The sequence below is a fragment of the Homalodisca vitripennis genome, chromosome 1 (assembly GCF_021130785.1).
Source record: "Homalodisca vitripennis isolate AUS2020 chromosome 1, UT_GWSS_2.1, whole genome shotgun sequence".
NCBI lineage: Eukaryota > Metazoa > Arthropoda > Insecta > Hemiptera > Cicadellidae > Homalodisca > Homalodisca vitripennis.
The window spans coordinates 32,144,239-32,159,164 of NC_060207.1; the positions used below are offsets into that span (position 1 = coordinate 32,144,239).

Sequence of the window (14,926 nt, forward strand, 5' to 3'; positions counted from 1 at the left end):
GGGCATCAAACGTGTTATATACATTAAACTTTGACAATAACAGAAATGCCCAATATTTAAACGTATTTTCATCAAAATAAGATCTTTACTAGAAAATTAAAATGGATTTCAACTGTTATCGCGCCAACCTGTCACCCTGCGCTATAGCCCATATGTAAATCCAACCTAAGACAATATTAACGATATGTTCAATATCATATATTGAATATTTCAGTTATTTCATAACGGGTATAACATAATGATTTGTGTAGTCTTTTTTTGTTTGAAGGTTATTTTTGACGATGGAAGGATTGTGAAGGAAACAGGATTTTTCCGGACATTTGCCATCGTTCAGTGAAACAAGATATCAGTAACACTACGTTTCGAGATCTGCAATCTGATCTCTTCTTCAGGTAAAGAACTAACCTAATACATAATTACAAACTAGGTTAAAATAAACAAATCATTCCAAAGCGTTGTGGCACGCATATGTCAGAAATCACAACCACCATGTTGTTTGTCAACTTCACTAACTCTAAAAACATGCACTTAATAAAAACCATACACAATACTAATCATTAAAACTGAACTACAGAATACAGGTCACAATACGTCTGCATTCGTCTACTAACCACCTTCGACTGACCAGAGGGCACTAGCCAATGGCAATCGTCACGGCTGACAAAAACAAGATGGCGGAAATTAAAAGGAAGGGGGACAGAAATGGGCCCTTTCGTTATTATTGGTTCATGCTAGATGAACTTCTTAAAACCATATTGAGACTCCGCATTGGTTTATTACAAATATCTGATCCGTTTGATACTTTTGGTTTTCTTTTTAGTTCATTTTTTAGAATTGGTAACCAAAGCGGCCTAATCTCGACTGATGGTCGACTGATTGGTTGGTCTGCCAATTTAATGTATGTTGCTTCAATTTCTGAATGAAATTTTTACTGCTTATTTTATGATGCCTAAAGCACACTTTAACACAGGGATTTTTTATACTTGTGTTTATTTACTAACATTATTTTTTTAACATATACAAAAAAGGTTTATTTAATAATAGTTAAAATTTTTAATTTTTGTTCAATGACCAAACCCCTATGTTAAAGTGTGCTCCTTACAGTATAGAGCATGTGGTAAAAATTGCAATCTGATATCTTTAATAGTGTCTGAGAAAACTGTTCCACAAGTTTAAAAATCACAAGTTTCGGGAAATCACAATTAAAGTAGCCTAACGGGATTTCAGTTAAGCAACATCATGTTAGTACTCACCCATGCCAGTTTAGTTCAGTTTAAAACATGCCAGGATCATGGGTTGTCTGTGTCCTCTTGTAGATCTCCTAACATTCTCTTGGCTTGTCTCTTTGTCTGTCTCGCCTTTTTCAGTTCCGCTGTTGTTCGTAATGAGTTACGCAGCCTCTCAGTATCTAAACCCTTCATTGCTAAATTAGTATTTTTCCCTACAGATGTGCCAACATATTTTAGGACCTTGCACTGAGTTATTATAAGCTCCGAAATGTAAGGTTTTAATTAATGCCTACCAATCCAGTTTTTTGCAGTCTGGCCCAAATAACACTGTTTACACTTTCATTTGGTTTTTTAATTTGTTTGTGTAAAAATTATTTTTAAAATTCTCTATCGGATAGGCTTTGAAAAACTGGTTTGATAAATTCCATTATAACTACAGGAATACTGTTCTCTGTTCTTATGTGTGTAGGTGTCCATGTAGCTATCGCTCTTTGATACTTATACCAGCTTAATTCACCTTTTGGACTAAGTTCGTGCTCGGGGCTCTCATCAGTAGATATCTTGTGATAAAATAAAGCCCATGTAGCCTGTTTCATTTCTTCTACTGTATTGTTCCTACTTACAGCAAGACCACAATAGGTAGATAAAAGTCAGTTTTTACTGCCAAATGTGTTTCCATCTGATAGTTACAATCCTTTGTTTTCAGATTTCAGCCTCCACAACCTGGTCCTCATGCGTTTTTGGACATGACCAATACATTCCAGCTTAGAAACAGGTGCCTCATCTCCATAAGGGTTCAATTCTTTTAACGTGTCATATCCCTTTGAGTCTCCATCCCGTAAGTATTTCGTATATCGGACATCATACGAAGACACAGAGTTTGTAAAATGTTTATCGCTCCTTGAACTTCTTTTTGTTCACTACATCCTTGAAAGTTGGCTTTGCATGATTTGAGATGTTGTTTGTTTAGTTTGTTAGGGGACATACAATGTTTAGACTTAGTCGATACGTCAATCATTTTCCCAGTATCAAAACTAAAGACCGTCACGACTCCATTCAGTGAGGTGTGACCGCGCTTCTGCCACGTACACTGGAATGTCTCGAACCCTTTCATTCACTAACACTGCTTCCTCAACAACATCTCTCATTGATTTAAAACACATACCCTGTGATGCAGAGTCTAAAATCTCAGTGTAAGGTAAGAATTTTGTTGTAGGATTGGGCAAATTCATTATTCCGCAAAGGACTTTGGCAGCCTTTACCAATGGCGCGACAGCCATAGGCTAAACGAACATTGACTTCAAAAAGGTTATGTCTCTTTATTTTATCTGAGGTGTAAAATGGATGACAATGTTTACAGCTATTACAAAACACTTCTAGCCTAGACCATTAACCAATATTAGTAGCAAGGTTAGTACTATGCAGAATTTCAACGCCAACTGAAAAACACTGCGAACATGCCAGAGATTGTGACAATGCATCATTCAACAAACCTAAAACAATGATTACACTCTCTTTACTTTGGTTAGGTCAACAAACTGTTCATAGTTTTCCTTAATATTACCTAGCTTAGCCTTCGATGCAATTTCTGAGGCTTTAGATATGTTTGCTGTAGGACAAGGCCTGCAATCAGAATCTGGGCTTGGACCAGGCCTACAATCATTATCTGCAGGTAAAGGTTGAACCAAATATCTTATATGTATTCCATCATGTCTTCATTTTAAAAATACAATGCGAGCTTTTTTAGGTCTTCTTCTATCCATTTTAGTGAATGACAACACAACACTGCACTAAAACAATTCATTTGTAAAACAAACACACAAATAGGTTATTGTTTGACAACTGATATATAGAATTGAAAATTTGCGTCATCTTCAAGTCCTTATAGGCAACATTAAGTTTGAAGATTGTGTATAATATACACATTATATTATATTATATTATAATTTCATGCAATTTGGTTGAGCATTAGCTCATATTTTAATAGTGGTCTTTTTGATAACAATTGTGGCAAAGAGAAAATCATAGAATAAACAAATTTGTAAACAAACGAGTTCAGTTCACGATATAACATTGTAACATGTAACATAGAATCACATGTAATGAGGTATCGATTGTTTATTAAGAGTTGTATTACGTTTTGTCGGGTCCTATGATACTCCTTTGTGAATGTTTATTTGTATACATAAAATATAAGAGTTCGATTTTAGTGCATATCCCTCCATTATTTTTGACTAAGAGTTAGCAAAACCTATAACTCAGGGGGTTGCCTCAAGAGTAAAATACTAGTTCTGGAAGTTTAAGCATGCAACCACAGCGAAGCCTATTCACTGACAGGAGGATAAAGCGTATTCCTACCTTGTCCATAATTTGGTCCCTTTACAAAATGTTAATAAACTGAATGTATGATGTCTATCTGTCCACAGGACGTGTCAAGAATGGAATGAACTTTAGGCCAGAAATCTTTGTATAATGGATCATTGTCTATCTGTCTTCAGGGAATGTCAATAATGAAATGAGCAATAGACTGGAAATTTTGCCTGTCCCTCAGCGAAACCTGTGATATAACATAAAGATCAGGCATATTCCTGCCTTGTCAATAATTTTGTTCTATTGCAATATTTTAACACACAGATTGGATGATTGTCTATCTGCTGGCATGATATGTCAAGAATGAAATGAGCTATGGACCGGAAGTTTTGCCTACAACCTCAGCAAAGCCTATTACGTGACATGATGTTTTTGTGTAAATAAAGAATTAATTAAATATGTAGAATGTGTTGACACATGTGTGTTTATTGGTTTATTATTCGATATTATTCTACAGTACATTTAAACATTAAGAGATTACACAGCTAAAACAAACTAGACTATAGTTCTTGTTGTTGCTTGAATGATAAACACAATTTTAAGTAATATATTTTAGTGGCTTAATACCAGTGAAACAAAAGAAACTATGTGCATTATATAAGACAACAGCCATAATATAAAAATATTAATTTTATATCAAGTTAATAGCAAACATTGGCAACAAATAAGACAAAACAGTTTTCATATAACCATTATAACCATTATAATGTTTAACTTTTTTACTTATATAAATCATAAATTAAGAAATTAAATAATAATGACTAAATGCACGCACGTATCCCGATTTTTAACGGTATAAACATAATATTGCGTATTACTCACCTTAAATGTAATCTCGGTTACAGTGTTGTATCTGGCCTTGCAAGAAATGTGTGAATTCAAAAAGTAAATAGTTGTTGACTTCAGCCAATAGATTATATTGAAATAATTGTAGTATAAGTAAAAAACTTTCATATTTAAAAAATTATTGTCTTGTACTTTGTTGAATATTATCATCTTATTCAGTTTTTATCCATTGAAATATATACGGTTGCGGCTTGCAAGGCCTAATGGAAGGTACTCAAAAGTAGTTTAAAGTGAAAGTGTTACTAGAATTCTTGTAGAGATGTGAAGTTAAACTATATCGAGAAGATTAATTTGCAAATGCTTGCGACCTAAAAAAATCTTGTAATTTAAAATAGCCTTGTACTTTGTTTCTTTTTTTTATTTTGTTTTAAGTTTCTTATATTCTTACTATAAACATATAATTTTAAAGAAATTTAAATGTTACTTTTATTTATAAAATGTTTGAGGGAGTTATATGTTAATAATTAGCTTAGTTATATTTATTCCCTTAACTCGGGGCGTCATGACACCTTCAAAGCCCTCCTTTTATAAGTAAACCGGAAAAAGATGTCTTTGATAAACGATTGTTTACAGACAAAATTTGTTAAAGACTGAGTTGACAATAATGTTCATAACAAAAACAGATAATTAAATAATGTTGTATTAACCACCTAACCTCACGATTGTGTATCTTGTACCCCTTTCTCTACTTTAGTAGGTAATATTGTTCGTTGTGTTAACTTTTTGTAGGAACTAAAACGATTTACTTATTGACCTGAAATCAATTTCTGTTGGTGGTTAGGAAGGTTATAATATGTTTTAATGTTGTCTAATAAATACCATAGACTGGAGTCACCAAAGTGTACACAAGGAGTTACTGATTTGTGAAGATTTTTATTTAAATTTCACCTATTATTATTACAAAAATAAGACATCAAGTGCGTGTTCAGGTAGCCTAAATGAGTTGTGGTTTGGTACCGAGTAGAAGTACAGTATATGTGTCTAATCTGCCTTATTCTTTAACAAATAATGATTTACATAAAGTATTTTCCAAGTTTGGGAAAGTTGTGAAGTAAGTAAACATACAAATGTGGAAATGCTTTCTAGATATTCTGTTCTAGGTTATTGTTGTGATGAAAAATCACATTCAAGTTTGATAATACATTTTTTCAAATAAGATTAAGAACTTTTCCATTTTTGTTATATCATGTATTTTTGTTTTTTGTAGGCTTTAAACTAAAACACGGAAACTGGATCAACTTTTTTTCATTTTCTAGTAGCCTAACGATATCAGGTAATTACATGATTTGATCACAAGAAAGTACCAATTACAAATGCTCCTGGCCATCATTGCAGATTTTGCTACCACCCCAAACTGCTGAAACTAAAAGACAAACACCCCTGGAGATAACACCTAAATTGGAGCTCAAATTGTTTAAAGGTTGCAGTAGACTATAATGAGAGGCTTCCACAACAATCGAATCAGCTAACACATTATCAAATAAGGCCTATAAATAAAAATTTGTAAAAAATAAATAAATTTGAAGTACCTAAAACAGCTACAATGCTATTCGAAATGACATTTTGGTTTTTGCTCAATGGTTTAGATAATTACAAATATCGATAATTTGACTTTTGTGGTGGCCGCTTATTATACTGAGTTCACATAATAGTTTGTAAAGGATAAATTTAAATTTAAAAAAATCTTTAATACATTTGTACCTATCTACCTATATTGCATAATGATAAACATGTACCTATCTACCTATATTGCATAATAACAATCAGTAGGCCTAGATAGGGAAAGAGGATTGCTATGTTAGCTTCATTCATTTTTTTAATTAGGCCTGTTAACTTTTAGTTTGTCTTTCTTTCTAATATCTTTAATCATCTACAGTATAATGTTATTAAAAATGTTTACTTGGTAATATATTTGGGTAGGGTACGATAAGCGGACCCGGTTTTTTATATCGAAGAATGTAGTCTTCGATACCTAATATTCGCATCTCAAATCCTAGACTATCAGTTAATATAAAAGTATCTTGAGTCCTCAATAACAATCATATGTTTTAAATTATAATATGAATTTAATATTTACAGTGATCAAACAAGTTATTATAACAAAAATTAGGAAAACTGAAGACTACCATATTTGCTCCTCTCACACCTACAGTTGTTTCTTTCCCACAAATTTCACATAATGGGGTTTTCGGTACGAGTCCAACAAGTTGAAGCCACAAAAACAATATATTTTATTTATGTTTTATCATCTTTCAAAGCAATGTCGTGTAGTTTTCTAAAATTGACTGCCATTTTTAATAATTAAAATTACTTATGTAAAATTTAAATATTAGGCTACCCTACGTGTATTATTTTAGTGTTTACAGCTGTTGATATAGACTATTTAAGTTAATAATTCAAAATAATTAATCAGTATCGATTGATTATATCGATGGTTATGATTAAGTAATATCGATTGCCAATTTCGATATAAAAACAGGGTCCGCTTATCGTACCCTACCCATAAATTTCAATAAGAAAAATAACAATTGTGTAATAAAAATAGTAAATAGAAAAATGGGATTACTATGTTAGCTTCATTTGACATGTTAAATCTATTAGGCTACTATGGATTAACTTTGTCTTTCCGACACAGCTATAATCGTATTAAATGGTACAAAAAAACATTCAATTTATTTCAATAGTCAAAAATATGAGATTGATACAGTTATTGTAGAGAATTACCTATTTAAGCATCGAAATGGCACACAAACTCCTTCTGGTTAATTCTGATTTATTCCTGGATCAGTTAGTTAGTATTCTTACAGTATCTTTTTTAGTATGTTACAACAAATTAAGAAATATAAAAAAACCAAATTCTGGAAACATGAGTTGGAGTTGCAGCAAGTAATAATATTTCAAAGTTCATGTAGCACTATTTATCAACACTAGTGATGTCCGCAGATATTATTAGTCTTTATTTGTATGACGTTAACCGCAAGGTTAAGAAGTCCAAGTGGTCGGGGGAGTGTGGTGGTGCCCAGAGTAATCTGGTCTGCAATTCATTATTTTTCAATGCCCAGGTCTCGAGACGCTTGGAAATATAATATGAGCTAATATGTTGTAAAAGAACACAAACAAATATTTTGTCAGTATCTAATTTTACTGATGTGTATTGATTATTTTGTCACCCTGCAGGGCTAGAAAGTATTTTTTCTACTGCTGCAGACCTGTGAATGACCTGTGTGTTTTCAAGTGACTTGCAAGTCTTAGAAAAGCCATTTTTCATTGATTTTAAGTTTAAATAACCTTAAGCTTGCAGATTCACAGTATGGTAGTTGAATAGATTTGTAACTATCTATCTATAATGACTTCATCATTTTGCAAGAACCCTACACCATCATTCACACCACACCAAGACACTGACTCAGAATAGCCAACCAAACTGATTGTAATGTTCCTACTATTGAGTTGCCATCTGTTTGATAAATAAGCTTAAACATACCCATTCTCAGAACCCAATATTTATGACACTCAAATTCATTTGTTTTTCCACAGAGTTACAATTGTGAAAGATAAAATATCAAGAAAGAGTAAAGGAGTAGCATTTGTATTTTTCTTAAATAGAGACGATGCAATCAAATGTGCTTCAAGCCTCAACGGACAACAGGTAAGCTAGGTAAACAATTTAATTCAGTGGAATTAACCAAGTATGACTACTGTGTGGTTACTAGTCAATATTATCTAATATGTAATGTCTAAAACAGTAGTGGGTGTGGCTGTGTCACTAGTGACCGCCCCGCACATGATTTGTTAAATGGATTTGATATCTACATTTTAGAGTTAACATCGTTGGTAGGGAGATATTCATCAAAATACACTCTCAGTTTGTAAAAATACTGCAAAAACACGTCATTGAGTTCGTCTTCTATAGTCAATTCATTGTCTTCAATAAACTGATTCAAGGTGGGAAATCTAGCTATGATAGCCTTCCACATATGCATTTTATTTTTAAAACCTTCCACTTTGACAGGTTTGTATCTTTTCTTTTTGCAATTATTTGTTTAGTATGTTTAAATTTTCAAACAAAAAAGCTAACTAGCTTCGTCAGAAACCCCTTATCAATAAATTTGTTTCTATTGGCATGGCTTTCATTCTTCCGGTAAGCATAAATTTTGTGTCTCAGTTTAAACACTTTAGAAACGGAGTTGGCAACAACTGTAGAATAAAACACGAGTGGTCTGATCCTATTTCCTTGGACATTTGTTCAAAAATCTTGGCTTTGTAGGAGTGTAGTTGTTAATTTAGTTGATTGCACCAATCACAATATTAAATGTATCATATAGTTCCTTATTGAAATTTTCAGTGGCCAATGCCAATGCACCTCTTTGGATTATGCAATGGGTCAAAATCACACTGGTAACTTTTGCCTGAACTAGAGCTTCAAGCCCCCTTTTCTAACCTGCCACCATTAGTATGTATTAAAACACAAATTTATTACCAGTCAATGTCATGTAGACTCATGAAGTTATCTAAAATAATACATCATGTGTGCCTTTCAACCATTGGTTAACTGAACAAAAGGTAGCACATACACACAGCCACCTAACCACTGCACCTTTCACTCACAATGGGTTAAGAAAATGTATGTCTGCCTCCATGATACTTTCAGGAATATGCATAAGAAACACAATAACATTTTTAGATACCACAGAATTAATTTAAACTAGTGTGAGTTTATTTTGTTCACCAAATTGTACCTAACCAAACAAGCATTAACTATGAATATTCATGTACAGACAATTTAACACATGACCATATAACAGTCACCAATTAAGTGTTAAACATTAGAAATTTCAAATTAAAAATCTTATATTTGTGATAGCTTTGTCTCCTTGTTTAATCTAGCTATAAATGTAACTTAATATAACTTTTCTTTGTATTAGCTTTTTTGTGAATGTCTCTTGGTGCATGTATTCATTTCATTATTACAGATACAGTTTGTTTCATATAGGATTTGATATTGAAATACGGTAACAATAAATTAATAATATGGAGTATCTCAGTTACTCAGGTTTCATTACTAGCATAAGTACAGAACAACACTGTTTTTATAAATTCTTAGCTTTCAAGATTAGGATACCTCCTGACCACTTCATACTTTACCTTTCGGTTCACTTGTTCGTGTTTTCTCAGACTTCATCCTCTGAAATAGTAGTAGTTGTGTGGAGTAGTGTCTGAACATTAAGTTTTGTTTTTAATGAAAGTTTTTAGAAACTGAAATACAGATGAAAATATTTTCATTTTTATTCAAACTAAAAGAAATTTTTAATTTATAAAACTTTTTTTATTTTTGAGATAAATGCTTATTATGTTTGCACTGCCCAGGAAATGAGAATCAATGTGCATTGTATGTGCATACAGCCTAGTGTTTTTGAAATTAAATGAGGAATTTCTTATAAGAATATATACATTTTCCACAAGCCCTATTTTCTTTAGTAGATGTTTACAAATCATTAAATACTTAAGAGTGAATTAATATATTAAAAGAATTGAATTGTGTTGACAATGTTACGTTGTAGGGTAAACAGGAAAACTTAGATATTAATGTTCCTGAAAATCCTACAAACTTGTGTGAATTTTGGGAGATAATGTGATGATCAGATCATATATTTTTTTACAAACTGGATGTACACAGACTACGCTGATCTCTAAAACGGTTATATGTGGACCCAAGCTTTGAACTTGTGAATAAAGATGATTTATTGATTGAATTATTAAATGATTTACTTCAATTTAATAGATGTTTGGACGCACACTGAAAAGCAGTATGGCAAAGGACAATGGAAGAAGTACAGAATTCATCAAAAAAAGACAGTATCCTGACAAGAGTCGATGTTATGAGTGTGGTGAAGAAGGACATCTTAGCTATGCTTGCCCATCAAATGCCCTTGGTGAACGAGAGCCTCCACCTAAAAAAGAAAAGAAGAGGAAGAAGAAAGATGAATGTCAGGTAATTTTCCCAGTATAATTGTTTCAGTTCAGTTAGAGATGTGATGATGCTACTTATTTATGTCAATGGGATTATTCATAACGATTAAATATGGTAAAGTTAAAATTAGTAATGGGTCGAAGCCAAATCCCGAATCTTCAGCAGACAAATTAACCGATCACTAAACATGTTTTTGATGTCCTTAGAATATTAAAAGCCATAAGTACATACTTAATTAAATAATAATTATCATAATTTTGAAAATAATATTTTGCTTGCGGTTAGTATTTTCTATATGTATGTTTATACAGTGCTACATTTATACATGGATGACTGCTGATCACCATTACTAAAATTACTGATAGTGAAAACGTAATGTTATATTTTGTGTATGAAATCCCATAAATAGATAATTTAATGAACAAGTTATCGTTTTGTAAATAATATTTTGTTTTGAATTAGTAATTTGTATATTTATTTTTGTACATTGCCACAAGTCTACTGTGTCTATTTGTGGGTAACTGCTGATCGGCATTATGCAATTATCAATCGCTGAAACATGTTTTTATTTATGAAAAATCTTAGATAATCTATGTACAAAAAATATCGTGCTCTTATGAATAATATTTTGCATGCAGTTTATATTTTCTATGTTTATGTTTATTTAATGCCATGACGTGTCTGCTGCTTGTATGTAAGCCTAATTTTTGTTAACTTCACAACTATTTTAGTTGTATAAATATTTCCTTTACAAAATATGAGCTATTGTGTTTATATTGTAGATTATTTTTTATAACGACTAGGGTTGGTTTCAAATTTTTACATTTAAAGTTAAAAATAACATTCATTAAGTGATGCAAATTTATGTCCATTTTTTGCAGATTAAAAGCATATATTAAGGAATCCCATTAATCTACCACATTAAAGTATGAAGTGGGAGACATGACTTTGTTTTTAAAATACAGCTATTTCTCTGAACCTCTGCCCCTTTGGAAATCCCTTTCCAATGAATTTGTTTTCAGGGATTACTTTTATAATATCACACTGTCTGCAAAGGCTTAAGAATGGCAGAAATTGGTGGTAATTTTGTTTAATAAAAACATAGCAGAAATTGGTGGTGATTTTGTTCAATAAAAACATACTCAAGTGTTAAAAGAACTGGGAATTGATTTTTTTAATTTGGAATCAGATTTGAAAATTATCACATCACTAGGTGAAATGTTTATTAAATTATACTCTTGATACAGTTATCCTGATATGATACAGTGAAATTTTGTCTTTAAACAACAATATTCTTTAATAAATATAATTAAACCATTCAAAAATAAATTCTATGATTATAATTGTTTAGTACACTAACTGTGACGGATGCCAAATTTAAACTTAGAACACTGGTTAATATCATTTAGTATAGAGCCACAGTGAATGTGTTAAAACATTATGATAAATTATGAAATTTTACAAATTGTTTTATAAAAATATAAGTAACCATTTATCTAGTTTATATTAGTTTTAACAATAATCTTTTAGTTAAATAAAATTATTTAATAACAGTATGGAATTTCACAATAAAGAATCATCGAAAAAGGTGGCCTTAATTTTGATTTTAATAACTCAGAATGCAATAAAAATAATTTAATTATTTTTACACCAAAAGATAGAAAAAGTCATAAAGTTTTATTTACATATTTAGTATATGTTTTGATGTGAGCTCCACCTGTTGCACGACACACATCAAAGCGATACTCCACCTCCGTCCAGGTCCTCTTTATCATGTCAGGAGTCACAGTCGTTATTGCATCGGTGATTCGGTTCTTTAGATTGTTGCAGGCACTGGATATTTTGAGCGTAGACAATGTTTTTTATGTACTCCACAAGATAAAAATCTAAAGGAGTTAAGTCAGGGCTCCTTGGGGGCTACGCAAGAGGACCACCTCTACCAATCCACTGATTAGGGAATCTTCTGTTGAGAGCTTCACGCACTATAACACTGTAGTGAGGCGGTGCCCCATCTTGTTGGAAAGTAAAACAGTTATTCCGTTTTCCCTTTCAACGTCATCAATTTGTGGAAAAAACATAGAGTTCTAACATATCCAAGTAGTTAGTTCCACGGATTGTGTCTTCAGCAAAAACAAATGGGCAACAACACGATCCTGCATGAGACCGCACCACACGTTTTACCTTGGGTGAATCACGGACGTACTCAAACACTTCATTGGATTGTTGTCTGCATTATGTTGTTTGTTTCGCACACATCGCTTAACTATTTCTTTAACAATAAAGAATCAAAATCAATGCCACCTTTTTCGACGACCCGATATTTATTACAAAGCTTATTGATTGGTCAGTGATCATTGAAATTGTGGTTATAAGCATTGTGGATTAGGGTTCCATTAAAAGTCTATTTACAAACATATCAAATGAAAAAGTAGAATTATTTAAACTGATTAATATTCAACTTTTTAATGACACAGAAGGTTAGAAAGATAATAACAAAATTTTTAATGTTTAGTCAATATCAAGTGTATCATGAAATGGGGTGTGTTTTGAGACAGACTGAGTCAATATTTTGGTTTTTCTGATGATCTTTCTTTTGCTAAGTCAAATTGGGATTGCAGAAAACGATTTGGTGGAATATCCGGCTGGATTCAGCGCAGGGGCTTTGTTCAATAGCCAAGAGCAATGTTTTATCTCCTGCTCTGATCAGTAGAGGAAACAAGGCAAAGTTTTAAAAGGTTTAGTGCCAAAGTCAAATTAACAGATAAGGGACACTGGCTTAAATCTTACAAAATTACTCCCTAATGCACCACTATAGTTGTTGCACATTACGAATGATTGTTTACACTTATAGGAATTGCTAAGTATTTGTTTTAGGCATATTTGCAATATGCATATCTTGTTTTTGGAATTACCATTGAAATTTGGTCTCCAAAATTGATTGCTTTCAAAAATGGTTAGCTAATAGGCTACTATTACAGAACTGAATGTTATTGTTCTATATGGAATTAATATTAATAAAATTGTATAAACAATTTATAGAGAGACTACTCCGCATACGACAGTGATGATGAAGACTGGAGGGCTAGAAATCCGTTGAACACAACATGTGACACTGACGGTGAGGAGGAGGAGGGGGAGCCAGATCTGGAAACATTGAGTGCAGCTATTCAGATGGAGGTAAGGCACACAGACTAAAATCCATAATTGAGTTATTTAGTATACAAAGTATGATGAATTAGGTAAAAAAGTGAAATGTTGCTATTAGTTCAAGTTACATCACTGTTTCGCAGTTCAGCCCGTCAGGTTATAATCCATTTTTCATCACCAGTGACTATGTGGTTAATAAACTTGTCATCTTCACTCATTCATTCAAAAGAGTGGTCGTAAAACCTAACCATGTTAGCCAAATAGTCACCTTCATGGTACTGAATAAGAAAATGGAGCTTGTCCCATTCTTTTTCTTTTGAATTCATCAGTCAAGTTTAAACAATATCCAAGTTTATCAGTCTTAATTTCCCACTTTAGCTAGATTTTTATATCAGTGAATAATGCTTTGAGAGATCTGTGTTTGTGAACCTTCAGTTTTCCCTAACATAGTGATTGATTTGTTTGACGAGGTCATCAGTAACCACAGAAGCAGCTGGACAAGGAGGTGCATTTTGGTTTTCCATGAAGTAAAGTAATTTTTCTTTTAATTTCAGTTATCTCCTTTTTGAAATAACCATTGAGAACAATATTCTTGATATGCTATAATCAATTTACGAGGATGTACAAGCGTTTAAAGTGGTGATTTTGGGGAAATTACCACTTGCACCACCTTAATTAATGAACTTTGGAAAATACAAATTGAAAATTTGTTAATCTATTGTAATTGGATCATGCTCAACAGTGATTGATTGTGGAATTGCTTACATGGTTGGCTTCAATTTACTCAGCCAATTGGATAATAGGCTTTCCAATGCAGAAATTCTATACACTTTACAAGTCAATCAAAGAATTTGAATTTATTTGAAAATAAAAATTAGGATGGTATACAGAATATATTTTAAAGCACTGAAAACCTATCATTCTTTAATAATTTACTACTTATTTTGAACTTGTTCTTTAAAATTATAAAATAGTTGTTTGTAAAACAGAGTTCTTATGGTTTCAGCAAGAGCGAGAGGCTCAATCTTCATCTTCAATAGAGAAGACAACAGTTAAAAGGAAAAGGATAAAGAAAGATTCATATTTCAGTGATGAGGAAGAACTAAGTGAATAAATCTGCTGAAATAATAAGATGAAAAAACTGTTCAGAAAATCATGCATGATCAGAACAAGCTGAGTACTCTACCAAGACTGCTCACCTATTTTACTTCCAGATATATTGTACAAAATAATAAAAATCAAAACTCATGTTTTGGTCATTGATTTCCTTACATTAAATTTCTCTACACTACTTTTTCAACAATTATTAAAATAGTAATAATCCTGTGCTCTTTTTATGCCTTAATTGTATTTACAAATAAAT

General features: G+C 32.0%; 1 protein-coding gene across 2 annotated transcripts; it reads left to right on the top strand.

The window, feature by feature from the left end:
- The first annotated feature begins 4,452 nt into the window (after nucleotides 1-4,452).
- On the top strand, nucleotides 4,453-14,811 carry LOC124359423 (zinc finger CCHC-type and RNA-binding motif-containing protein 1-like). 2 transcript variants are annotated; one of them, XM_046812167.1, is made up of 5 exons: nucleotides 4,453-4,484; nucleotides 7,983-8,094; nucleotides 10,228-10,437; nucleotides 13,456-13,593; nucleotides 14,570-14,811. In XM_046812167.1, the coding sequence occupies exons 1-5, from the start codon at nucleotides 4,468-4,470 to the stop codon at nucleotides 14,675-14,677; spliced, it is 585 nt and encodes a 194-aa protein (XP_046668123.1). In that variant the 5' UTR covers nucleotides 4,453-4,467; the 3' UTR covers nucleotides 14,678-14,811. The 2 variants fall into 2 exon arrangements, with proteins under 2 accessions (XP_046668123.1, XP_046668114.1); XM_046812158.1 differs by lacking the exon at nucleotides 4,453-4,484 and adding an exon at nucleotides 4,915-5,496.
- The last annotated feature ends 115 nt before the right edge of the window (nucleotides 14,812-14,926 follow it).